Genomic DNA, 27339 nt, shown 5'->3' with positions numbered 1-27339 from the left:
CTAGTGGCAGATGTGGAATCTGGTCATAATTTATTAGTTATAAACTATAGAATAAAAGTGAAAAAGTAGCAAAAATATAGGTTAAAGTGACAGCGAGATAGATTATTGAGAGTTTTAGAGCGAGCATTATGCAGTGTTGAAGTCTATCAGAGAAAAGAACTGCAATAGTATTCGAATGGCTCACTCTGAAAGATTAAACTGTGAATGCAGCAAAGCATCACATAGGTAAATGGACGAGACCTGGTGCAAGTCCTTGGACACCATAGGAATACAGAATTTAATACACGAAAGGAGAAAATATATAAATGTAACCCATGACACAGACGAAAGATAATGCAGACGTCTAAGAAATGAGATTGACAGGAAATGCAAAATGGCTAAAGATGAATGTCTAGAGGACAAATACTAGGCTGTAGAAACATTCATTGCTATGGGGTAGAACATGTGCCGCTTACAAAAAATTAGAGCGGTATTTGGAGACTAGAGAAGCAGCTGTATCAGTACCAAGAGCTCAGAAGGTATGTAAGTACGAAGCAAAGAAGGGATAACTGGAAGGTGAAAGGAGTATATAGAGCCCTTATGTAGGGGAAACAAATTAAGGACAATAGCATAGATCGAGAAGCGGAAGAAGATGAAGATGAGAAGGGAGATATGATATAGCGAAAAGAATTTGACAGAGTTCTTAAAGACGTAAGTGGAAACAGTCCCCCTGTTGATGACGACATTCCTCAAAATTACTGAAATCCTTGGAAGAGGTAGCCATAATAAAACTATTCCACATGGTGTGCAAGATATATCAGACGGGGGAAACAACTTCATATTTAAAGAATAAGATCGAAAGAAGATACGTGCTGACAGGTGTGAATAATTAAGATTCACCAGTTTAATAAGACATGGTTGCAAAATACTGAAATCGTTTATTTACTGATGACTGGAAAAAATGGTAGAAATCAACCTCAGGGAAGACCAGTTTGTGTCCAAAAGAAATGTAGGAACACATGAGACGATACTGACCCTACTTCTTACTTCAGAATATAGGTTGAAGTAAGGTAACCCTTTCTTTATAGCATTTGCATTTTCGAAGAACGCTTTTGACATTGTCGACTGGAACACACTGTTTGAAATTTTGAAAGTAGCTGGTATAAACGCAAGATGTGACAGGACTTTTACAACATATGCAGAAACAAGACTTAAGTTACAAGAGTCAAAGGACATGAAAGGGTAGCTATGATTGAAAAATGAGTGAGACAGAGTTTCATAATGTTATCCAATCTGTACAATGAATAAGTAGTAAAGCGAACCTAGAAGAAATTTGGAGAGCGGACTAAAGTTCTGGGGGAAAAAATTAAAACTTTGAGGTTTGCAGATGATATGGTAATTCTGTGTAAATTAAATGGTGCTAAGGGAATTATGTTAGTAAATCATGCACCAGAAGTAATAGTGGATTAGTAGTTGTTTGGGCTCGTAAATAATTAATGATGGTCGAAGTAGGGAGAATATAAAACCCAGCCCCGCTGTAGAAAAGAAAGAATTTCTGAAAAAGAGAAATTTTTTAACATATGATATAAATTTCAGTGTTGGGAAGTCCTTGCTGAAGATATTTATCTGAAGTGTAGAATTGTACAGCAGTGAAACGTGGACAATAAGCAGCTCAGGCGAGAAGAGAATGTGGCTTTTTGGGCAATGATGAAGATATTGTGGACAAATGATCATAAAACTAATGACGAGGTATTGAACAGAATTGAGGAAAGAGAAATTTGTGACACAATTTGCCTAAAAGTATGGCGTTGTTGATAGGACACATGCTGAGGCATATTTGGTAATATATATCGGTGCAGGAGTGTAAAAACTGTAGGGGGAGACCAAGGGATGAATGCAGCAAGCAGGTTCAACAGATGTTAAATAGAGATGAAGAGGTTTGGACAGATTATTCTGGATTCATCAAACCAGCCTTGATATGAAGCCTACAGCAACACTTGTGAGTATACAAATATAGTGATAATAATAACTACGGATTTTAAAATAACATAAGAGAAAACAACATTCACGAAAGTTTTCCAACATTACAGTGCAGTAGCACTTATCACTGTTTTCTGACATTTTGATCTAGTAACGCGTTAGTAGCCGAACTAAGTGATTTTTGGTGCAGTTTTCAACTCGTCTGCTCGATGAGAGTCCAAGACAATTTATGATCTAATTAGTATAATTTATGACTAGTTAGAATAATTACATACATATCCAATAATTTATTACTCTTGGCTTTATTACTCATTACCTTCTCTGCATTAGCACAATCATTATCCAGGTAGCATAATTTATTGCACAAAGTGAAGTCCAGTATGGCGAAACTCTATTAACAGTTCCCATTCTCCTACCCCTCTCCTACATGTGATGAATTATTGCATGATAAACTAGGAAGAACACACTTGGAGAATTTTTTAAACACCGTTACACTGTGTCTCATTTCGCAGTTACATTCTGGAGGTGGCACCATGTTTAATGGGTGCTCCTTTTATGTAGTCAGGAAGGAAAAGCACCATTACAAAATCACTATTATGTGAACGCCATCATGGAGCGGCATCGTGTTCCTCGCCTGCTGTTCACGCCTCTTCCATGTCTGCTGGCACACGCCTGTTCCATGAATGAAGGCCGGTAGTAGACTGAGCCAGGGCACAGTGCGCAACACTTACATCCCCCAGTCCACCACCCTGCCTCCACTGCTCCCAGCAGGGCCCCTCGTCGCTGCAGAACCAATCCAGCTAGTAAAGTCCTCCCTTACACCACTGCTGTTGGTGGTACTTACTTCGCCCATCTCTGCCGTGGGGACTTGTATGGGACAGCCCTTTCGCTCCCTTATCCACCCCTTCTCCAACAACTAATGGAGTAGCAAGGCAGCAGTCCAAGCTGCAGTCTTGGACAGGCCTTCTTCAGCCCCAGTCTCCCATGGTCAAAGGGGGGCAGTAAGATGGCAGTACCATTAAGAGTATACCCTCTCAGCTATAGTTCACTGTATAGCAATCTCCCTCAGTGTGGGATCTTCTATTTTAATCTATGGAATTAATGTAATATTACAACTAAAATCATTAGTACTTTACCAACTGCACCACAGCTACCACATATTTTAAGGAGTATTATAGTGCATTTTCCTGCACAAGACCCTTATAATTAACTGTGGTGTAAGACTCATTCATACTACAGCAGTTTCATGAGGTGGGCGTATGAAATAACCAATCACTACGACCTTTCGCTGTAGATTAATGTAATAACAAATCACAAGCAATGTGATACAATATGATACCGCAGTGCCTGTGTTGTTAAGAAGTACGGTGCAATGTTCCTTAGAACAGGCATGCACGTCTGCAGGAACAGGCCCTGAAGCGATTACAGCCTTTGAGAAATACATGAAATGTATTCACAGTTGCAAATATGGACAACTTGAATATACTTCACGTAAATCAAAAGAGAGGTCTCAGTGTGAACTGATATGTGATGTGAGTGTGAGGACACAAGTGTATCCAGCAGGCCAATGTAACTAACCTTGGTGCTGATAAGCAAAGATTTAGAAATTTCTTAGAAACATTTCATATCTATGTTGTTTATGTATACTGAGATGTGGAACATTTGCAGTCCTGTGTAACAAACTGAGTTTGTCTATGAGCAGGATTAGTGTCTGTGGTAAGAGGGCTGAAACATGTGCAAGTGGTTTGGGGTATTTATAGTTCATTGTATTGGTAGTGTAACACATGTACTCATACATTCATGCTACCCACCACATTAACTGTGTGCTGTTGGATGTAGGGCATTGTATTTATGCATGGATGAATTGTGCGAAATGCAGTTCTGTCAAAATCTGCGTAAAACCCCGAAAAGAATCATCTCTCTCATATCCGGTATTCTAGCAAACAAATTGGATTTAAACTCATTCGTTTAGTTTCATAGCTGTAGCGATTTATAGTCATTAACATAAAGTGGCGAGATTCTTCCAACATTTTTACGCATTTCTCTAGTCATCATCAGTAGAAATGAAGTACTGCACTCTCACTTCATCATGTCTGAACAGAAGGATGAAATTACGATCATGCGTTGTTGTAAAACAGTCCTGAAAGTTTTACATGTGCATCTGCCATGTGAACTCGACAAAAACATAGCTTTTTATCAAATAGAAGACTCAAACCCATCAAAGCATTCTGATCACAAAAATCTTTCACAGTTATTATGGAACTGTTCTTTGACTTCATAAAAGTCATCTCTTATTGGAAAATACTATGCGTTACACAGTGTACTCTATGTTTTATGTGTCAAACTGGAGACCACTCAATGCTGTCGGTAATATTCTTGTCTTGTGTAACAGAGAATTGATGCTCTAGGGAGGCTTGCGTGCCTCAGCGATACAGATGGCCGTACCGTAGGTGCAACCACAACAGAGGGGTATCTGTTGAGAGGCCAGACAAACATATGGTTCCTGAAGAGGGGCAGCAGCCTTTTCAGTAGTTGCAGGGGCAACAGTCTGGATGATTGACTGATCTGGCCTTGCAACATTAACCAAAACGGCCTTGCTGTGCTGGTACTGCGAACGGCTGAAAGCAAGGGGAAACTACAGCCGTAATTTTTCCCGAGGACATGCAGCTTTACTGTATGATTAAATGATGATGGCATCCTCTTGGGTAAAATATTCCGGAGGTAAAATAGTCCCCCCATTCGGATCTCCAGGGGGGGGGACTACTCAGGAGGATGTCGTCATCAGGAGGAAGAAAACTGGCGTTCTACGGATCGGAGCGTGGAATGTCAGATCCCTTAATCGGGCAGGCAGGTTAGAAAATTTAAATAGGGAAATGGATAGGTTAAAGTTAGATATAGTGGGGATTAGTGAAGTTCGGTGGCAGGAGGAACAAGACTTCTGGTCAGGTGACTACAGGGTTATAAACACAAAATCAAATAGGGGTAATGGAGGAGTAGGTTTACTAATGAATAGGAAAATAGGAATGCGGGTAAGCTACTACAAACAGCATAGTGAACGCATTATTGTGGTCAAGATAGATACGAAGCCCACACCTACTACAGTAGTACAAGTTTATATGCCAACTAGCTCTGCAGATGATGAAGAAATTGAAAAAATGTACGATGAAATAAAAGAAATTGTTCAGATAGTGAAGGGAGACGAAAATTTAATAGTCATGGGTGACTAGAATTCGAGTGTAGGAAAAGGGAGAGAAGGAAACATAGTAGGTGAATATGGATTGGGGCTAAGAAATGAAAGAGGAAGCCGCCTAGTAGAATTTTGCACAGAGCACAACTTAATCATAGGTAACACTTGGTTTAAGAATCATGAAAGAAGGTTGTATGCGTGGAAGAACCCTGGAGATACTAAAAGGTATCAAATAGATTATATAATGGTAAGACAGAGATTTAGGAACCAGGTTTTAAGTTGTAAGACATTTCCAGGGGCAGATGTGGACTTGGACCACAATCTATTGGTTATGACCTGTAGATTAAAGCTGAAGAAACTGCAAAAATGTGGGAAATTAAGGAGATGGGACCTGGATAAACTGAAAGAACCAGAGGTTGTACAGAGTTTCAGGGAAAGCATAAGGGGACAATTGACAGGAATAGGGGAAAGAAATACAGTAGAAGAAGAATGGGTAGCTCTGAGGGATGAAGTAGTGAAGGCAGCAGAGGATAAAGTAGGTAAAAAGACGAGGGCTGCTAGAAATCCTTGGGTAACAGAAGAAATATTGAATTTAATTGATGAAAGGAGAAAATATAAAAATGCAGTAAATGAAGCAGGCAAAAAGGAATACAAACGTCTCAAAAATGAGATCGACAGGAAGTGCAAAATGGCTAAACAGGGATGGCTAGAGGACAAATGTAAGGATGTAGAAGCTTATCTCACTAGGGGTAAGATAGATACTGCCTACAGGAAAATTAAAGAGACCTTCGGAAAGAAGAGAACCAAGTGTATGAATATCAAGAGCTCAGATGGCAACCCAGTTCTAAGCAAAGAAGGGAAGGCAGAAAGGTGGAAGGAGTATATAGAAGGTTTATACAAGGGTGATGTACTTGAGGACAATATTATGGAAATGGAAGAGGATGTAGATGAAGACGAAATGGGAGATGCGATAGTGCGTGAAGAGTTTGACAGAGCACTGAAAGACCTGAGTCGAAACAAGGCCCCCGGAGTAGACAACATTCCATTGGAACTACTGACGGCCTTGGGAGAGCCAGTCATGACAAAACTCTACCAGCTGGTGAGCAAGATGTATGAGACAGGCGAAATACTCTGAGACTTCAAGAAGAATATAATAATTGCAATCCCAAAGAAAGCAGGTGCAGACAGATGTGAAAATTACCGAACTATCAGTTTAATAAGTCACAGCTGCAAAATACTAACGCGAATTCTTTACAGACGAATGGAAAAACTGGTAGATGCGGACCTCGGGGAGGATCAGTTTGGATTCCGTCGAAATGTTGGAACACGTGAGGCAATACTGACCTTACGACTTATCTTAGAAGAAAGATTAAGAAAAGGCAAACCTACGTTTCTAGCATTTGTAGACTTAGAGAAAGCTTTTGACAATGTTGACTGGAATACTCTTTTTCAAATTCTAAAGGTGGCAGGGGTAAAATACAGGGAGCGAAAGGCTATTTACAATTTGTACAGAAACCAGATGGCCGTCATAAAAGTCGAGGGGCATGAAAGGGAAGCAGTGGTTTGGAAAGGAGTGAGACAGGGTTGTAGCCTCTCCACAATGTTATTCAATCTGTATATTGAGCAAGCAGTAAAGGAAACAAACGAAAAATTTGGAGTAGGTATTAAAATTCATGGAGACGAAGTAAAAACTTTGAGGTTCGCCGATGACATTGTAATTCTGTCAGAGACGGCAAAGGACTTGGAAGAGCAGTTGAACGGAATGGACAGTGTCTTGAAAGGAGGATATAAGATGAACATCAACAAAAGCAAAACGAGGATAATGGAATGTAGTCAAATGAAATCGGGTGATGCTGAGGGAATTAGATTAGGAAATGAGACACTTCAAGTAGTAAAGGAGTTTTGCTATTTAGGAAGTAAAATAACTGATGATGGTCGAAGTAGAGAGGATATAAAATGTAGACTGGCAATGGCAAGGGAAACGTTTCTGAAGAAGAGAAATTTGTTAACATCGAATGTAGATTTATGTATCAGGAAGTCGTTTCTGAAAGTGTTTGTTTGGAGTGTAGCCATGTATGGAAGTGAGACATGGACGATAACTAGTTTGGACAAGAAGAGAATAGAAGCTTTCGAAATGTGGTGCTACAGAAGAATACTGAAGATAAGGTGGATAGATCACGTAACTAATGAGGAGGTGTTGAATAGGATTGGGGAGAAGAGAAGTTTGTGGCACAACTTGACTAGAAGAAGGGTTAGGTTGGTAGGACATGTTTTGAGGCATCAAGGGATCACAAATTTAGCGTTGGAGGGCAGCGTAGAGGGTAAAAATCGTAGAGGGAGACCAAGAGATGAGTACATTAAGCAGATTCAGAAGGATGTAGGTTGCAGTAGGTACTGGGAGATGAAGCAGCTTGCACAGGATAGAGTAGCATGGAGAGCTGCATCAAACCAGTCTCAGGACTGAAGACAACAACAAACAATGTTTACTGAAAGCTATTCAGCAGTCATTCTTAGTTTTCGAAAACAGACAGTAAATCTCACCTGCTTTTGGATTTATATAGAAACGATTCTGCTTTACTCGCGATATTTCGACATCTGACTTGGAAATCCAGTATAAACTTCTGATGTCATTATAATCTGCATAAAAAATATTAATCATCAAGTAATGATACTTTAGCCCAGGGGTAATACATGTGTTCTTCTGTACAATCGTGAAAAGATTTTCTACACACCTCTGAATTGTTTTGATTTCTTCCTGAACTGTAGACAGGCCATCAGCGAAGTCATTAGCTACCTTCATTTGGCAGTGGCACTACATGCGAAGTGCTGGTAGAGGGTACTGTGCAGGTGTGCAATCTAAGTACCTCCAAGGCTACCTAGTGAGATGATTCGACAGCCAACAGAGGTGTTTGTTTAGGAACCAGTGGCTCAGTACTGTCTGTCAGTGGACCACTTTGCTGTGCATCCAACTGCTATATATGGCTGCACTATGTCACATGTGTTAGCAGAGATTTTTGCTCAGAAATGTCTCATGGAAATGGTTTAATGAGCTCTCCTCTTCTAAGAATGTCATCCATTTTCATTACATATATTTGCGATGATTTTGGTGGAATGATTCGACTTATAAATAACTATAAATGTGTTTCATTCTCAGATGTGCATGATACATGATTGATGCAAGTTATAGCAGAATGGGGCGGCTTCTATCATAGCTGCTGTGTCACTGTTGTGTGTAGTAGTCTAGGGCCATAATATGTTTACACTTGCAGATTTATTATTTAAACTAATACCAAGCCAAGAAGATCCCCTTTCCAAGTACCTCCACCACCTCAGATCCAGTATCTCACTTAATGCACCCAGACTCACCCACACAGCTGCCACAGCTGTAAGGCCTGACTGTGAGCCTGAGTCACACTGCTGGGGTGTTGGCAACACAGTGGCCATCATCTGCCAAGCCACTACATCACTACATTATCACTAACAGTCGGAGAGTGCCATCAGAGAACCACATACAGTTACTGCATAATATTTTCTGCTAATTTGATAAGTTAACACGAAGTGGAGAGAAGAGGCTCCGATTGCCACCGACAGTATGCTGTTGCGACGTATTGCAGCCACCCCCAGAACCCCTCTAACAACATAGTCTTGAAATTACAACTCAGCTTTTGGGTTTCGAACTTAGACTGACAAATGTTTAAAGTGTGGCATCAGAGGGTAAGGTGGAACTGATAAATTACAAATTCACCACAGTAAGTTATGTGTGGGATTGTTGGGAACCTCAAAAACCTCAACTTCCAAGGTGGTGAACTTGTTGGCTAATGGCATGGCCCACATGGAACTTGCATAGTAGCCAGGTGACCGGTGTTAAGTTTAAAATGCCGATAAATTAAAAAATAATTGATTTTCCCCACTCCTATGATATTAAAGTTCAACTGCTCTATACTTAAGTATGTCGTTTGTGCTGCATAGTTTTGTATTTATTAGTTAGGTTTGGTGGTGTAATTGTGGTAGGATATCCAGTTCTACCATCTCAGGTTCTGACATATTAGAGGGTGTGCCAACATCCCTAGGCCCGCCATCTTGGATCACCATCTTGGATTCTGGCATAACAGAGCCTGTGCCAGTATCCCCACGACCACTACCTTGAATTGTAATTTTGATTTTGACAACACAGAGCCAGTAGCAGTATCCCTCATCAGCCATTTTGTATCCTGATGTCTGTCATAGAAGCTGTACCAGTGTCTCCAGGTCCATAATCTTCATTTCCAACATCACAGATGCTGTGGTATCTCCATGTGAACTATCGAACCCCTCTACACACCCCTGAAACATTTAGGAGACTTAAATGTGTCCCAAAGTGGTTGGTTCATTTCTATGTTGTACACTCCTGGAAATGGAAAAAAGAACACATTGACACCGGTGTGTCAGACCCACCATACTTGCTCCGGACACTGCGAGAGGGCTGTACAAGCAATGATCACACGCAAGGCACAGCGGACACACCAGGAACCGCGGTGTTGGCCGTCGAATGGCGCTAGCTGCGCAGCATTTGTGCACCGCCGCCGTCAGTGTCAGCCAGTTTGCCGTGGCATACGGAGCTCCATCGCAGTCTTTAACACTGGTAGCATGCCGCGACAGCGTGGGCGTGAACCGTATGTGCAGTTGACGGACTTTGAGCGAGGGCGTATAGTGGGCATGCGGGAGGCCGGGTGGACTTACCACCGATTTGCTCAACACGTGGGGCGTGAGGTCTCCACAGTACATCGATGTTGTCACCAGTGGTCGGCGGAAGGTGCACGTGCCCGTCGACCTGGGACCGGACCGCAGCGACGCACGGATGCACGCCAAGACCGTAGGATCCTACGCAGTGCCGTAGGGGACCGCACCGCCACTTCCCAGCAAATTACGGACACTGTTGCTCCTGGGGTATCGGCGAGGACCATTCGCAACCGTCTCCATGAAGCTGGGCTATGGTCCCGCACACCGTTAGGCCGTCTTCCGCTCACGCCCCAACATCGTGCAGCCCGCCTCCAGTGGTGTCGCGACAGGCGTGAATGGAGGGACGAATGGAGACGTGTCGTTTTCAGCGATGAGAGTCGCTTCTGCCTTGGTGCCAATGATGGTCGTATGCGTGTTTGGCGCCGTGCAGGTGATCGCCACAATCAGGACTACATACGACCGAGGCACACGGGGCCAACACCTGGCATCATGGTGTGGGGAGCGATCTTCTACACTGGCCGTACACCTCTGGTGATCGTCGAGGGGACACTGAATAGTGCACGGTACATCCAAACCGTCATCGAACACATCGTTCTACCATTCCTAGACCGGCAAGGGAACTTCCTGTTCCAACAGGACAATGCACGTTCGCATGTATCCCGTACCACCCAACGTGCTCTAGAAGGTGTAAGTCAACTACCCTGGCCAGCAAGATCTCCGGATCTGTCCCCCATTGAGCATGTTTGGGACTGGATGAAGTGTCGTCTCACGCGGTCTGCACGTCCAGCACGAACGCTGGTCCAACTGAAGCGCCAGGTGGAAATGTCATGGCAAGCCGTTCCACAGGACTACATCCAGGATCTCTACGATCGTCTCCATGGGAGAATAGCAGCCTGTATTGCTGTGAAAGGTGGATATACACTGTACTAGTACCGACATTGTGCATGATCTGTTGCCTGTGTCTATGTGCCTGTTGTTCTGTCAGTGTGATCATGTGATGTATCTGACCCCAGGAATGTGTCAATAAAGTTTCCTCTTCCTGGGACAATGAATTCACGGTGTTCTTATTTCAATTTCCAGGAGTGTATGATTAACTAACCATTTACCTCTGCCTATTTCATTTTACTGTATGCCAACGGTAACAACCGCTTTATATAAATGGGTTACTTACAGATTAACATTCGATTGGTTATTAAGAAAGGAAATAAATAAATAAAGATATTTTATATGCAGCTTCTACTTACAGTACTTCTCCAGGTATTCGCTATCCAAATTCAAACATTCATCCTACAGTGACGCAAGCTTCCATAGCCTTTCATCAAAGAATGTTGTCGCCTGGTGCTTTAGCCAGATGTTAACATCTTCCTTGAGCTTACGTTAGTTGTAAAGTGCTGCCTAGCAAGCCAGGCCACCGTCTTCGGAAAGAGATAACAGTCGTCTGGTGGCAATGTTTGGACTCCAGGCGAGAAGTCCCAGTTCTTTTTGCATTTGATTCGCAATAAGGGATCGCATACGATTGTGAAGGACAATGATACATCCAGTTATCATCCCGTCCCCTTTGTTTTAGATTTATCATTGGAGTTTTGTAAGGGTCTCACAATAAACCTGTGATATGACAGTGTTCTCACATGCTATTCTCATAAAACTGTTGTCAAAATTCCTTTCTGATCCCAAAACGAAATGTTACCATCATTTTGCTGTGTGGCAACATCTGGCGGAACTTTTCGGGATTATTGGAAGAATGGATGTGCTTTCACTGTTCGAACTGTTCCATAGTTCATGTCCGTGTCTCATCCCCAGTCATGATTCTGTTCAGAAATTATTCCTCGTCTTGATAGTGACGCCCAAGGAATGTCAGGGACAATGTCCTTCTTTCGTACTTTGTGATCATCGATTATATACTATTAAAAGGCTTCTGAATAAACTGCCACATCATCTTATAAAATACTTAAACGCTAAAATAAACTGAACTTTGGTAGACTATCCCATGACCCTGAGGTAGGCCGCAAAAGTTCGGAAGAAACGTTAGCGTATTCTAGTATTTTAAATATTTTTATGGTGATATGGCAGTACAACCGGAATGGTTTTAATGATATTGATTCTTACATTGGGAACATACCTATTTATATCAATTATATATTTTCATATTTGCCGTGCACGAAACCTAGGATAACCTAACCTCTGTATGATAGCGCTGAAGAGCGTTGATCTTGAAATCTAAGGCACAAATCCAGAACTTTCGTAAGTTGTGAAGCACTCACTATTTTGCCAACATGTGACGTAAGTTCATCAGTCACCTCTGAATGTCTTCCTTGACGATTTCCATCAGTCACGTCTCTTCAAAGAGCACTCAATTTTCAGAATAACTCTCTCACAGCCCATCTCCATGCACACGACGCCATCGACGTCGAATGTTAACGCCATCGACTCCTTCTCCACGCAGGTAACGAATGAGAGAATGTATCTTGCATTCCTTTAACAAACCTCATTAGCATTCAGCAAGCTCTGCTCTGGAGTGGACTGGCAGACCCAAGACGGTAACAACAACATCATTCACACTCCAAACAAATAAAACACTTTATTTAATAAAACATGAAGCATAATGTGACAAGACATTAAATCACTGCAGCTTAGTGCGTCAGTAAGGTGACAGCGACGAATTATCGCAAGAAAATCTTACTACTGGTCTTAGGATCATTTCCCATAAGTGGTAAAAGCTTCTACTTGAAATTAAATTATTTACTAAGTTAATTAAATTAACAAATGTAAAAGGTAACAAAATACAGAATATAAAAATTTTTGGTTTGAATCAGCTGCTAGCTACATCAGAAACAAAAACGTTTAGCTATTAAAAACAACTGAATGAAGTAGCTTGGTAAAGCAGCCATTATTAAAATTAACAACATTAAATAAGATACAAAATACTATAATGTTTAAACAATTTTCTTAGTCGGCGAAGGCTCCATTAGAAGTCACAGCGAAGTTGCAGTCAGATAGGACGCCGACGCAATGCCATGCCCGGGAAACTACAGCCAAGTACCTGCAGCTAGGCATGTTAATTGGGCAGACCAGACAGAACGCTGCCGAAATCTATAAAAAACTAAATCTAAAGTTAGATTACACAATTACAGGCCGAGTAACACACAAAAAAACACAACGTTGGAATAGGTCTCAGAGAGAGGCGTCAGAGTGAAGTGTCCAGGCTCAACTGGCAAGGCCTAATCCTAGAGAGAGCCTTTTGTCAGTAACCACAATAAAATTGACTTAAGTATTAATAAAAAATTGAAAAGATCCTTTCATACCACGACAGGCACTAATGTGCTCAAATACGTGACCTAAATATTTCGTCAACTAGCATCAAAATTGTTAATAGAGCTCGGGCGAATTTTCAGGAAACCGTTTCTACTAATAGGCAACTACAATAACTTGACGTGCAGTTAATGGCTGCTAGGTAAGGGTAAACAGCAGACCACTAGTAAGCATCATGCTCAATTCAGGTCTTAGTTTACTGACATCCATGAACCCACGATATGCAATAGCAAGCGGCCAGAAGGCTTCATCTGTATACTTACGTAAAGTTGCTTACACAATTAACAGGGAAAGATTTATAAATTTCAAGACTTACAAAAACCCACAATAAGATATCCGTAATGGGCTGTACCCCAATACCAATTAAACAAGCAGAATAGTAATTAAAACTCACCTATTCTCTCGGGTATAGTACAATTCAGAGTGGGCAAAGACATTGACCTGTTGTGCTAGAGCGCCTTGCCGCCAGGCACCCAATAACTCCACATCATTCAGCAACCGCAAGATTCATGTAAAAGGTCAAAGTTTTAATTCATTGAGGTTTTTCTACAGGTTGTCCCTCATAAACTTACACTAACGAGTCAAAACATTATGACCATCTCCTTAATAGCTTGTTTGTCCATATTTGAAACGAAACACATCACTGATTTTCCATATCGGGCATCCGACAGTTTGTCGGTAGGTTTATGGAAGTATGTGGTGTTAGATGTCTATGCACACGTCATGTAATTCACGTAAATAACGGGCCGCTGTTCTGCTTACGCAATGATGGCTCCCGACAGCGACCCAGATGAGGTTCATAGGTGAATTTGGTCCCCGAGATATCAAAGTGAGTTCATTATAATCCTCCTGCAACAAATGTAGCACAGTTCTGGATCCGAGACATGGAAAGTTATACTACTGAAGGAAGACATCGCCGTGGAAGACATCAAGCGTTAAGGGATGAAGAAGGTTCGCAGCTATCAGTATGTATTTAATTACTACCACAGGTGCCATGCAAGCACAGGAAAATGCGCCCCGTAGGATAATACTGCTCCCACCAACCTTCACCCGCATTGCAGGTTTCGAGCCACTTTACCTCTAGGACAGCGTTTGTGGAGACGACCAGCGACCTAATGTAGCAAAAATCTGATTCAGTCGAAGAGCCGACTCGTTTCCAATGATCGACGGTCGAACCCCGATCGTCCCATAGCCACTGCAGTTGTAACAGACTATGTCGTTGGGTTAACATGTGAACACGTAGGGATGGTCTGCTGTGGAGCTCCATGTTCAAGAATGTACGATGAACTATTTGCTCCAAAACACTTGTGCGTGCAACAGCATTGTTCTCTTTCCGCAGAGGTGCCACATATCACCGCCTATCCTACTTCACAGAGCACGCAAGCAAGAGTTGTGGACGTCCAACCATTCAGCACCTAGTGGTTTCAATGTCCTTCTACAGCTTTCCGTAAATGGTCACGACAATAGCACGTGAACATTCGACCAGCTTCGCCGTTTCCGAGATCTTCGTTCACAGGCCCTGCGCAATAATAATCTGCCCTCTGTCAAGGTCGCTTAGCTCAATGGATATCCCCATTTGCAGCCCATATCTTCGCTAGGATGATCCATCGTCAGTGTCAGATCCGCTTACATACTTTTGTTACCGCGTCATGCGCCCGCAACGTCACCAGAGGGCATCCAGCGTCGCAGTGGGCAGCGATCATAATGTTTTACCTTATCAGCGTACGTCCAGAGACAAGGCCTGGAAGGCAAAAACAGCGTATGTGACTCAGACACTGTCACGCTTCTTACATACAACTCTGCATGCAGTCCAAAACACGAACCTGAGGCAATAGTCTTACGGCTTCTCCAACTAACAACGCAACGCTCCGTGGCCACTTCCTTCACTCCTTGGTTTATATTCCGATCCCTTACTGCTTCCCTTACTGCTTGTAGCCTCCCAGTCATGCCATAGAGGTGCAGTCGCACTAAGATGACCACACAGCGGACAATCGAGAGGTCAAAGTGACCCGCACGGCTCATATCTCGCAACGTACGGGAATCAAAGTAACATCTACGTCTAAGTTTATACGTTACAAACCATTGTGAAGTGTATGGAAGAGGGTAAATTCCATTGTCCAGGTATTTAGGATGTTCACCATTCCATTCACGTAAGAAGTGCAGGGAAAACGATTGCTCTATTTGCCTCCGTACTGTCGCATTTAATCGAACCTTGTCCTAATGATCCCTATGGGAGCAATACTTGGAGGGTTGTAGTTCAATATTTTCCTGCAGCGTTAATTAAAGCTAACTGACGCATTGTGAGTAGGCTTTCTTGAGATTGTTTGCGTCTGTCTTCAAGAGCCTTCCTTCTCTGCCTCGCGATGACTCAGTGTTGTGTGATGTCCTTAAGTTAGTTAGGTTTAAGTAGTTCTAATTTATAGGAGACTGATGACCATAGATGTTAAGTCCCATAGTTCTCAGAGCCATTTGAACCATCTGAACCAAGAGCTTTCCAGTTCATTTGCTTCACTCTCTCGTTAGAGAGTCTCCCATTGGTACATTATACCTGTGTTCATTCATATAGCCGGTCTGTGTATACTTTCAATATCCCCTTTTAGTCCAATCAGATAAGAGTCCCACACACTTCAGCAGTATTCTATAGCAGGTCGCACGAGTTATTTGTAAACACACTTCCTTGTAGACTAATTGTATTTTCCTAGTGTTATACCAATAAATCGAAGTCTGCCATTTTCTTTACCTATAACTGGGCCTACATGATCATTTCCTTTCATATCCCTACAAAATGTTACACACAGGTACTCTAGTTGCCATTAAAATTGTTACGCCAAGAAGAATAGCAGATGATATACAGGTATTCATTGGACAAATATATTATACTAGAACTGACAAGAGATTACATTGTCATGCAATGTGGGTGCATACATCCTGAGAAATCAGTACCCATAACAACCATCTCTGGCCATAATAACGGCCTTGATATCCCTGGGCATTGAGTCAAACAGAGATTGGATGGCGAGGTTAGGTACAGCTGCCCATGCAGCTTCAACACGATACCACAGTTCATAAAGTGTAGTGCCTGGCGTAATGTGACGATCGAGTTGCTTGGCGCAGTATTGACCAGACGTTTTCAGTTGGTGAGAGATCTGGAGAATGAACTGGCCAGGGCAGCAGTCGAACATTTTCTGTATCCAGAAAGGCCCATACAGGACCTGCAACATGCGGTCGTGCATTATCCTGCTGAAATGTAGGGTTTCTCAGGGATCGAATGAAGGGTAGAGCCACAGGTGATAACCCATCTGAAATGTAACGTCCAATGTTCAAAGTGCCGTCAATGCGAACAATAGGTGACCGAGACGTGTAACCAATGGCACACTATACCATCACACTGGGTGATACGCCAGTATAGCGATGACGAATACACGATTCCAATGTGCGTTCACCGCGATGTCGCCAAACACGGATGCGACCATCATGATGCTGTAAACAGAACCTAGATTCATCCGAAAAAAATGACGTTTTGCCATTCGTGCACCCAGGTTCGTCGTGGAGTACACCATTTCAGGCGCTCCTGTCTGTGATACAGCGTCAAGGGTAACCGCAGCCATGGTCTCCGAGCTGATAGTCCATGCTGCTGCAAACGTCGTCGAACTGTTCGTGCAGATGGTTGTTGTCTTCAAACGTCCCCATCTGTTGACTCAGGGAACGAGACGTGGCTGCACGATCCGTTACAGCCATGCGGATAAGATGCGTGTCATCTCCACTGATAGTGATACGAGGCCGTTGAGATCCAGCACGGCATTCCATATTACCCTCCTGAACCCACCGATTCCATATTCGGTTAATAGTCATTGGATATTGACCAACGCGAGCAGCAATGTCGCGATACGATAAACCGCAATCGTGATAGGCTACAATCCGACCTTTATCAAGGTCGGAAATGTGATGGTACGCATGTCTCCTCCTTGGACGAGGCATCACAACAACATTTCACCAGGCAACGCCGGGCTTCTTCTGTTTGTGTATGAGAAATCGGCTGGAAATTTTCCTCATGTTAGCATGTTGTAGGTGTCGCCACCAGCGCCAAACTTGTGTGAATGCTCTGAAAAGCTAATCATTTGCATATCACAGCATCTTCTTTGTGTCGGTTAAATTTCGCGTCTGTAGCACGTTATCTGTGTGGTGTAGCAATTTTAATGGTCAGTAGTGTATTTGTGTGAGTTGACCAATTCTTATTGTGATTCATCAATATTATAGTCATAGTATACTACTTTTTTACCTTTTGTGAAGTGCATAGTCATACATTTCTGTACTTTTAAGAAAAGTTGCCAATCTTTGCGTCACTTTGAAATCATATCACGATCTGACAACATTTGAGCAGTTCTTTCAGACAATACTTCGTTATAGATAGCTGCATCATTTGCGAAAATTCTAAGGTTATAGGCAACATTGTCCGAAAGTTTATTAACATAATTCCACGGCGTTGCCGCAGTGGTAACACCAGTTCCCGTCAGATCACCTAAGTTAAGCACTGTCGGGATGGGCTAGCACTTGGATGGGTGACCATCCGGTCTGCCAAGCGCTGTTGCCAATCGGGGCCTACTCAGCTCTTGTAAGGCAAACTGAGGAGCTACTTGATTCAGATGTAGCAGCTCTGGTCTCGGAAACTGACATACAGCTGGGAGAGCAGTGTGCTGACCACATGCGCTCCGTATCCGCATCCATTCACACCTATAAGTTGAGGATGGAACGGCGGCCGGTCGGTACCGTTGAGCCTTCATGGCCTGTTCGGGAGGAGTTTAGTTTACTTTTTTTAATATAATATATGAAAAACAAGAGTCCCCACACATTTCTCTGGGACACAATATGAGAGTGTGGTGTTGCTCTTCTGTCATTCTGTGCAACGGATTAATCTGAGATGTACCCTTTACCCTGTGGCTTCTGCAAGATGCAATTTCCACTCTCACACTACCACAAAAGTCAGACAGACGCTCCTAACGTTCTAAAGAGAAATGCCTGAAAAACATTAAGCAAGAAGTATCTTCTGGAGTGGTCAGCTTTATGGAAATGACACAAAAATTCACAAAATTTATTACATAACTAGTGGGATACTTGGGTACTGGAGTAGTGCTAATTAGTGTAAGAAAAACATGAAACTAACGAAAATGATTATTTATTTTGATAAAATTCTGAGAAATCACATTGGCACCTTTAGTTATGAACTGAACAATTTTTGGGTTCTGTTTGGAATGTGAAGTTACCTCTCAAGGATAGGATTCACTAATGAAATTTCTATACAAAGTTTAAGATTGTTATTGACTTGGCATAATGGCTGAGAGCAGTGCCTACTCAACTTGAATAATTATCTGTTGGAATGTTGCTAGATGTGGTCGAGGCTGTTGTGTGTGAAATGCAGTGAAGTGCACTGTTGTGGAGGATATATGGGGCTCACAAGAGCTGTAGCGCACAATACCGTAAGTAGTGATGACTGAAGTCTGCGCCGCTCGCTGCTGACAAATAAGATAACTCTCGTTCTATCTGGAGTGACCTTCGCCAATCAAACTCTCCCTACGCCTTGATGAAGCCAAGGACTCTTTTTCACCCCTAGTCTAAATATTGGGGTGGTACACCGGTCAGATAACCAGTCCACCGCGATGCCACTCAAAAATTCGCTCACAGACGTTTAACTATAACTCTGTCCGTTCACACCACACAATAAGTGTGTCGGCCAACACAGTGAACAATTCTTAATTGCAAGGACTCAATATAGAGTCACACTTTGATTCGCTCTCGACAGAGGTGCTCTCCCAGTGAAGTACTGAGGAGAGACTTGTTCCTCGCTCCAAGAGCGACAACAGAACGGCGCCTCTCTACGCCAGATGTGAAGGGGTATATCTTCAGCTCAAGGCGTCAGAAATATCGTCTGCCAATCAGCATTGCTCTTCTAAAACGGGAGAATGACGTTTTGCTTAAGGCGACCAATCCGGAAATCTGTAGCATCGGCGTTTGGCATTTGCTGTCTCCCTGTGAAAATCTCTGAAACTCCGTGCTATGTGTAAAGAATACATAGGCTGGCTGCTCCCACACAATATAGGGGAATTTGCTTTTAAGCCGAATACGGGGTCGTTCCTCTTTTAACTCGGGCAAATGCTGTCGGCTCCACGGGCGGCCAACAGTCGACATAGATAGAATGGGACCAGCCTCCTGGCGTGCGGTTGTTCTCCCGTACTAAAAGCTCCTGTGACCGTCGTGTCTGGAATGTGTGTGTGTGTACACCAGCCTCGAGTATTTCAACCATGGTGCGCTTACTTGTTATTTGCATATCATTTACATGAATTCATACAAAATTGACTTTATCTTATCGAGTTTGGGCTCGAACGAAGCGTCTTGATGTGCGGAATGATTGTGAGGGCGGAATATGTAAGCAATGAAGGTCAGGAGACCACGACGTTTTACAACAACTGGGACTGCTTCTACATCTGTCGATGACTCTCCACGCAAGATAACTTGTAGCGTCCTCCCTACCAAGAATTTCAGTCGATTCAAATTTTCCCTTGACACCCCATATAGTCATACTATGGATAATAAGTGTAGACGTGGTACTGAGTGAAATTCTTTTCAAAAATCGAGAAATTCTTGACTGCGTCGATCCGTGGCTTTCAGTAAGTCATGTGAGAAAAGAGTCAGTTGAGTTTCACACTTTCGATGTTTTTGAAATTCATGCTCGCTGCCACGGAGCGGATCATTCTGTTAGAGGTATTTCATTATGTTTGAGCTCAAAATAACAGCCTTCATTTCAGGTGCTTGCTGCTTACGCACTGACAAATGCGACAGAGAGCTGACGGCCGCATTGTGACCTTCAAAGTCCCCTTTTCCAACCACTCAGGTGTCGTGGAGCTACAAGCATTTGCTTGTTTTTAATAGCCGATTGGAAGTTAATTTATGAATATCCCTACGTGCTCACATGTCGTCCCAACGAAATCGTCAGTTACAAATTAGAACGAGTAAACCAGAAAAGTGAGGGAAGTTTTTTTTCGTGTACAGATGATGTACGACTGGACGCTCATTCCGCTCGCGAACGGCGGCAACCTGGCGGTGAACACGTTCTTCGTGGCCAGCGGCCTGCTGCTGAGCTTCACCTTCCTGCGGGAGCGCGCCCGTGGCCGGCCCTTCGGCCTGCTCGGCTTCTACCTGCACCGCTACCTGCGCCTCACGCCGCCCTACGCCGCCATGATGTGGCTCTACGCGACGGTGCTGCCGCGCCTCGCCGCTGGTCCGCTGTGGCATGAGGTAGCGGGACCCGCCAGCTACCACTGCTCGCACGACTGGTGGCGCAACCTGCTCTATGTCAACAACTACCAGCGTATGCAGGACATGGTAAGGGCTTCGTAGCTCGTTTTATGCGTGAGCGTGATGCTTTTTCACAATCTAACACGATTCTGAATGCTGAAATCCTGGCCAGATTCCGATATTTAATCGTGTCAGAAGCTAAAATCTCCTCAGAAAAATGTTTTGCAGTACCTTCATGAATGATAGGTTGTATGAATTTAAACTGAGATAGCTGTAGGAATGAAAGGATAAGCGTCATGGAGTGTAAAGAGACCGCACAAGTGAAAGCAGGGATAGCGCTCTGTGTATTCCGTACAAATTTAATTATACAGTGGGTCCAAAAAAAATGTATCCAGTGTTTAAAACTCCATAACTGCAAACTAATTGACGGAGTCGTCTCATCTTTGGTAATGTAATAGTTTGTAGTTCCGGAAATCGCCACACAAGTGTTGTATTGCGTTGTTTTGATTTTTCGGATGACAGTCGCCAGATAGTCAGTGATTTTGGAATGAAAAATGGTAGAGTGCTTGCCCGCGAAAGGCAAAGGTCCCGAGTTCGAGTCTCGGTCCGGCACACAGTTTTAATCTGCCAGGAAGTTTCATATCAGCGCACACTCCGCTGTAGAGGGCAAATTTCATTCTAGACACATCCCCCAGGCTGTGGCTAAGCCATGTCTCCGCAGTATTCTTTCTTTCAGGAGTGCTAGTTCTGCAAGGTTCGCAGAAGAGCTTCTGTAGAGTTTGGGAGGTAGGAGACGAGGTACAGGCAGAAGCAAAGCTGTGAGGATGGGGAGCCAGTCATGCTTGGGTAGCTCAGTTGGTAGAGCGCTTGCCCGCGAAAGGCAAAGGTCCCGAGTTTTAGTCTCGGTCCGGCACACAGTTTTAATCTGCCAGCATGTTTCAGTCAGTGATTTGTCCTTAGTTTCCGGCCGGAGTGGCCGTGCGGTTCTAGGCGCTACAGTCTGGAGCCGAGCGACCGCTACGGTCGCAGGTTCGAATCCTGCTCGGGCATGGATGTGTGTGTTGTCCTCAGATTAGTTAGGTTTAATTAGTTCTAAGTTCTAGGCGACTAATGACCTCAGAAGATAAGTCGCATAGAGCTCAGAGCCATTTGAACCATTTTTGTTCTTAGTTGCACCTAGTTACTCGAGTAAACATGGCTGGCGCAAGGCTTACATTCGATGAGCTTCAGAAGCTTCAGACATCCATTTTACCTGCCATCCGAGACTTGTATGCAGACGGAAGAGTTTACCTTCAACAAGATGGTGCCCCAGCCCACTACCAAAATTGTGTTAGGGCGTGTCTCGACAAAAATCTACCAGGAAGATGGATAGGCCATAGAGGTGCTATGGAGTATCCACCACGTTCCTCAGACCTAACTCCTCTGGACTTTTACCTGTGGGGAACACTAAAGGACGTCGTTCATCGACAAAAGCCACGCACGTTGGATGAACTTCGAGAATCCATCGTACATTCATGTGCAAATATCCATTTGAACACGCAGCAGTCAGTAGTTCGTGCTGCAGTTAGGCGGCATCGTTTGTGTGTGGATGTTAATGGTGACCATTTCACACCTACAGTGATATCAAGTTGGAATTTAAGCTACACTTTCACCAAAAATGAGAGAACTCCGCCAATTAGTTTGCAAGTTATGGACTTTTAAACAGTGGATACATTTTTTTCAACCCCTCTGTATATATATACAGTTCGCCTATAGGTTTTGATGAATCAGTTTCTTGGTATAAAAATTCGTTGCATAAATGGCCATATATTTTGATTACATGGACTTAGAGCCTTAACTTCTTTTATTCCAGGATGGGATCACAGATCTTAGCATTTGATGTAAATTTTATAGTGGTACTTCTTTCCAGCCTTGAAAAAAGTTGTCTCAATAGATGAACAGACAGATGGACAACAAATGGCAAGGGAAAAAAAGTTATGTGATATAATTACAACTTAACTATTTTCAGATCTTTTTCCTTTACTTGTACTGCGAAACTTTATCTCTTGCCAAATTTCATCAGTCTAGATCAACGAAAAGTTCCCTACAGGTTCTGAAGAGTGATTTTACGAACATCAAAATACGTGACATAAACGACCGTATCTTTTGATTGCATTTACTGAGAAGCTTACATAGTTTGAGAGGTTACATGCCCTCTTTTGCATGTTTCCTCTCATTTTTATCAATTTTATTAATGTTCCATGTCACTTCACGATAGTAAAAGACAGAATAGAGTTATAGTAATGAACGTATTTGTATTGAGAGCTCAAAAAATACTTTTCACTTGATTCCTATACATGTTGAGTTACTTCACTGGGTGATGTTCGCGAGGGTAGCATCGGAGGACGCGGCACACGGCACTTCAGATTGTGGGCTGCGCTTCGCCGAATTCTGAGAGCTTCGTACAATAGGCTTAAGCGTCTGTCGGAACGACTGACGTCGGTCGAGTTTCGTCTGTTCTATGCAGGGCTAAATGACATGCGAGACTTGTGAGTGTCGCCGAAGTGTTTACCGTTCCGGCGCGTCCGGAACAAAGATTCCTGGCACCGACTGACTGCATTGTCCTCTTGATTCTGAGAATACTTGTGGACTGTGCCCTGCTGGGTGCATCGGTCTGGCGCTGGATGGCCGGTGATCTAGGCAGGTTGATTTCATAGCCTGTCAAATGGCAGGTTCAGTGCCGTCAGCTGAATAGCAGAGGCATAACTGGTCAGCGTAAACTGAAGCTAGTTGACGTCATAAAGCCCTGCTCGAAATTGGAGGCAACGGTCGCTATTGGCGTGAATGACGTTGTGAGAGTGTGGGGGAATTTTGGAATCAGAACTGAATGCTGATTCGCAGTTTTCGAGGAGAGTAGGGAGTAGAGCAATGTTGGCTTCGCTCTTGCGTTACACGGGTAGTGGATTTCGGGATCCGATCTTCCTCGGAGTCTTGCAACTTGGTCGCTCGTTTTCGGAAGAAATTAGAATTCTCGGACAGCTTTTAGCGGCCAGGGGTTGACACAGATTTGCTGCAAGGCAGAAGTCGGCGCCTACATCATCAGGACGCTGCCTACCGACGACGTACTGCAGATTTAAGTACTGGTATTGTAGGACCTTATCAATGTTATACTGAATCCCTCAGCAGCACGCGCGCACGCTTTGCTACAAGTTCACCTTGCTTGTTTCTCCATGTGATACCATTTGATACTCCTATATAGTCGGAAGATTAATATTTGATTCATTAGGACCTCCAGTCATTATCGTCAATCTATTGCATCACAGAGAGTAGGAGACACTTGTTCTCGAACCAACTCTTGTTCTCATAATAGTTCAGTATACCCTATCCTTTAACCATCTGTATGAGTCGACAATCATTTGCATTTATTTTATGATGTATAATAAATCTCATTGTAATATTTAATCCGCATGTCATTGCGTAGATATATGCAGAATCCCATTTCCTGTTGTTTATTATGGTAAAGTTCTCTCTTTTTTGAGTAGATTAAGATTTTTATTAGATTATTGTGAGTGTCCACTACTTATTTTACCCACTAGCATTTCCTTCCATTACAGTTGTGCTCATAAATTAGTTAGCTGGTAGATAAGGAGGAGGTCGAGAGCATGTCTCGTTCTCATGCAAAATTCGTCTGAATTAAAGAGATACAAACTCTTCTCCACCCAGGCACCTCGCAAGTTTACACAGCCAAAGGGCCTTAGAGCTTAATAGGAGGGGTAAATTTCAACTTGGCGCCTTTACCTATTCGGGAAAAAAGTGGTCTTAACAGACGGGCAGACAGAGCGGCAACGAATTGATCCCGTAACAGTTACGTTTTTAGCTATTGAGGTAAGGACTCTGAAAAACAAAAGAAAGATCGAATACAGCTTTCTCACACCCCAATCTTTTAATAGAGAGCCCTTCAATAACTGTAAGAAAATCATCCAGACAGACAGAGAGACGAAACTAGCTTGAACAGATGCAGAGTGGTTACTGGCTTGTTAATTCATACCTCAAATTTTTGCGCAATGTTTGTAGCAGCATCTCAGTTCAGCAATGCGAGTCTCTCCGTGCTGAAAGCTTCTTACCCACTCTATGAAATATACAAAATAAAAGCACTTGCGCCGTAGTGAGACAAAGAAAGTCGTATGGTAATGGAAATAAGAATTTTAAAATTTCGGTTGGTTGTTGTTCTGTGGCTGAGTTCCCGAGATAAAATATTAGCGTTTAACTTCACATGATTTATTTTGTCCTACAGGCACCAAAAAATGAAACTACATGATTACGAACTCAATAACTGTTAAGACACAGCAATCAGACGAAGTGGCTGACGACGTAAGCACACCCCTTCATAACACTAAATAAAATTCGTCAGCTACCTATTAGACCAAGCAAGGTACATAGCATCTCATACATGCTGCCAGGACCGCTCGCTATCGAAACTAACATAAGTAAATCTACAGTCCATGAAGTGATGTGAGTTTGAAAATAAATCGGAATCAAATCGTTGTTAAATTAGCTTGCTATGTGCTAATGAGGGATCTTGCGCTGTGTCAACGCATTAATATCTTTTCGAGTTTCTTGTCGCATCATTCTATAATGTGTCTGTGGTATTTCGTAAGGCATGGTCTCTCATTCCACCTTTTGAAGGAAGGAAGGAAGGAAGAAGAGAACATCTTTTCCGAGAGGTCATGTGTGCGTTTTTGATTGACACAGCTAGAAACTCTAGAATGTGTGGGTAATGTGGCTTGGGTATAAATTTGTCAAGTGCCGTTTGCCAGTATCATAATATCTGAGCTAGATGCAAGCACAAAACTTGTATGAAGCACCAAATGAAGATAACTGCATACTCTTTCTTGGAGTCCACCCCATGCAGCAACTCATGAGAAAGAGCTAGCTGAGGTGTCCTATTCAATTTTCTTTGCCCTAATGGCGGTAGTCCATCGCCGTCATGTCCCAAGAGCAAAGTATTTGCCGACCTCTATTATACAATGAGCTATGGAAAGACATCAATTAATGCCACGACAATCGATCTCAGCGGTGACACGGATAATAATGATATATTTATATGTGCAGCAGACCAGCAAACAATCGTCTCTTGCGTGATATACAAGCTGATGAAAGGCTGTACAATATATAACTTACTTTCATCACTGTTCAAACGTGCACACCTGTGAAATGATAATCTGCTGCTGGATAACATCTAATAGTATGCTGCTTCATTGTCTGCACTGTGTTTGGATCTTTCTGGCATCCAGTTCACACGTTAGTCGAGACCTTCATGATCAAGGAAGTCCCACTTTCATTCACAATACTGAAACATTAATTTCCCAGTAAATAGTAGTTACTCAGATTTTAACACAATAGTAAATGTATGAGGAGTGTTCCTGTGATGGAACACTGCAACCAGCCCATGTGGTTCGCATGCCGCAGGCTATACCGTTCGATTGATTCCTGCCTGCAGATGGTAGATATTCAAAAAGTGTTAGCAATGACCTGGTGCATTATCTTCTTGAAAGACAAACCCGTCGCCATAATGGACAGTATGTTTGAGTTTGCTGCCTAATGTGAGATAGGCCTCAAATTACTCTCAAAGAGATGAGAGGCATCCAGTACCTTCACATGAGACTGCTCCAAAAACCTGCTGCCGAAACCATGGGACTGCATGCCTGGTAAGTCGATTGATACCTGGCATCCTTCACACTCTTCTGCGATGATCATCAGGCGTCAGATAAATCCTACAGTCGTCATACAAGGAAATCGACGCCATTCATTCTAGGTACATTCCAGGTATTGTCTTCCTCGTCTTCGTCACACACCACGTACTGGAGTGACTGCACTGTCGTTCTTAATGATGCGTTGCAAATAATAAAGTTTAATGTGTATGAGACGAAAAACATATTTCATTCATTTGTGATTATACGAACGCAAAGTAATAATTATCAACAAAATTCATGGTTTTATGTCGTACGATAACGGTCCAATATTCGATTCTCGTACCGTATCGTATTATAAAAAACTATTACTAATGAGATCAAAATCTCGCCTACTGTTACAATCACTTTCTTCTGGGTTTATTTTTATGTTAACTGCCTTTGGCCGCTGGAGTCTATGAATTATATAATTACAAGATACCTTAACGACACAGCCAGCATTTCCACTGTAGATCGGATGTATCCATAACTGCAGATGTACTTTGTGTTTACTTACACTAGTCTACATTTGTAGAACTCTGATTAATCTTCTTAATTTGTTAATGGATGTCTCTGTGACTACTACTACTCACCATTAATAAAATGTTCCGGCTCTTATGCCATGGTCGAATGGATTTCACATTTAAAGCCTACGTTTCGTTCCCAGAAATAATTCAAAAGCCAAGATCGCTTAAATACTGCTTACTGGATAACCGGTTTCAACACGCTAAAGGCGCCATCATCAGATCTTTAGTGTGTCGAAACCGGTTATTCAGTAAGCAGTATTTAAGCGCTCTTGCCTTTTGAAATATTTCTACAACAGAGTGATCGCCCCAGTACGCACTATGTGTTCACTGCCAAAAAGTTTCGTTCTCATTTCCGGTGGAAATTTTCAAGGGGGATCGTAGCTACTCCGAGTGTCCGATTCACACACTGGCTCGCTACTGACTGCAACAAAATTCCGTTTAAGCGTGCACTGCACAATGGGATGACGTCACATGATTTGCCTAACCGAGGGCAATTGCTCGTTGTCGGTTTCCATCGTCCGCTGTTGCTGTGTGAAAGACTAGTACACATCTTCCTCAGCACCAGGATCGAAATGTCATTCAGTTTCACGCCTTCCACCTTTCTATTGAACTGTTATAGAACTCAATCACTGGCAGCCAC

At 42.9% G+C, this 27339-nt stretch overlaps 1 protein-coding gene across 1 annotated transcript in view; it reads left to right on the top strand.

The window, feature by feature from the left end:
• LOC126281421 (nose resistant to fluoxetine protein 6-like) overlaps window positions 1-27339 on the top strand; it is a 262936-nt gene that overhangs the window by 153386 nt on the left and 82211 nt on the right. Inside the window, exon 7 of the mRNA XM_049980364.1 lies at window positions 20219-20551. Coding sequence (XP_049836321.1) covers window positions 20219-20551 — 333 coding nt within the window. The remainder of the gene's footprint in view (window positions 1-20218; window positions 20552-27339) is intronic.

Source organism: Schistocerca gregaria, chromosome 7 (assembly GCF_023897955.1).
Source record: "Schistocerca gregaria isolate iqSchGreg1 chromosome 7, iqSchGreg1.2, whole genome shotgun sequence".
NCBI lineage: Eukaryota > Metazoa > Arthropoda > Insecta > Orthoptera > Acrididae > Schistocerca > Schistocerca gregaria.
This window is presented reverse-complemented; position numbering and strand designations above follow the sequence as displayed.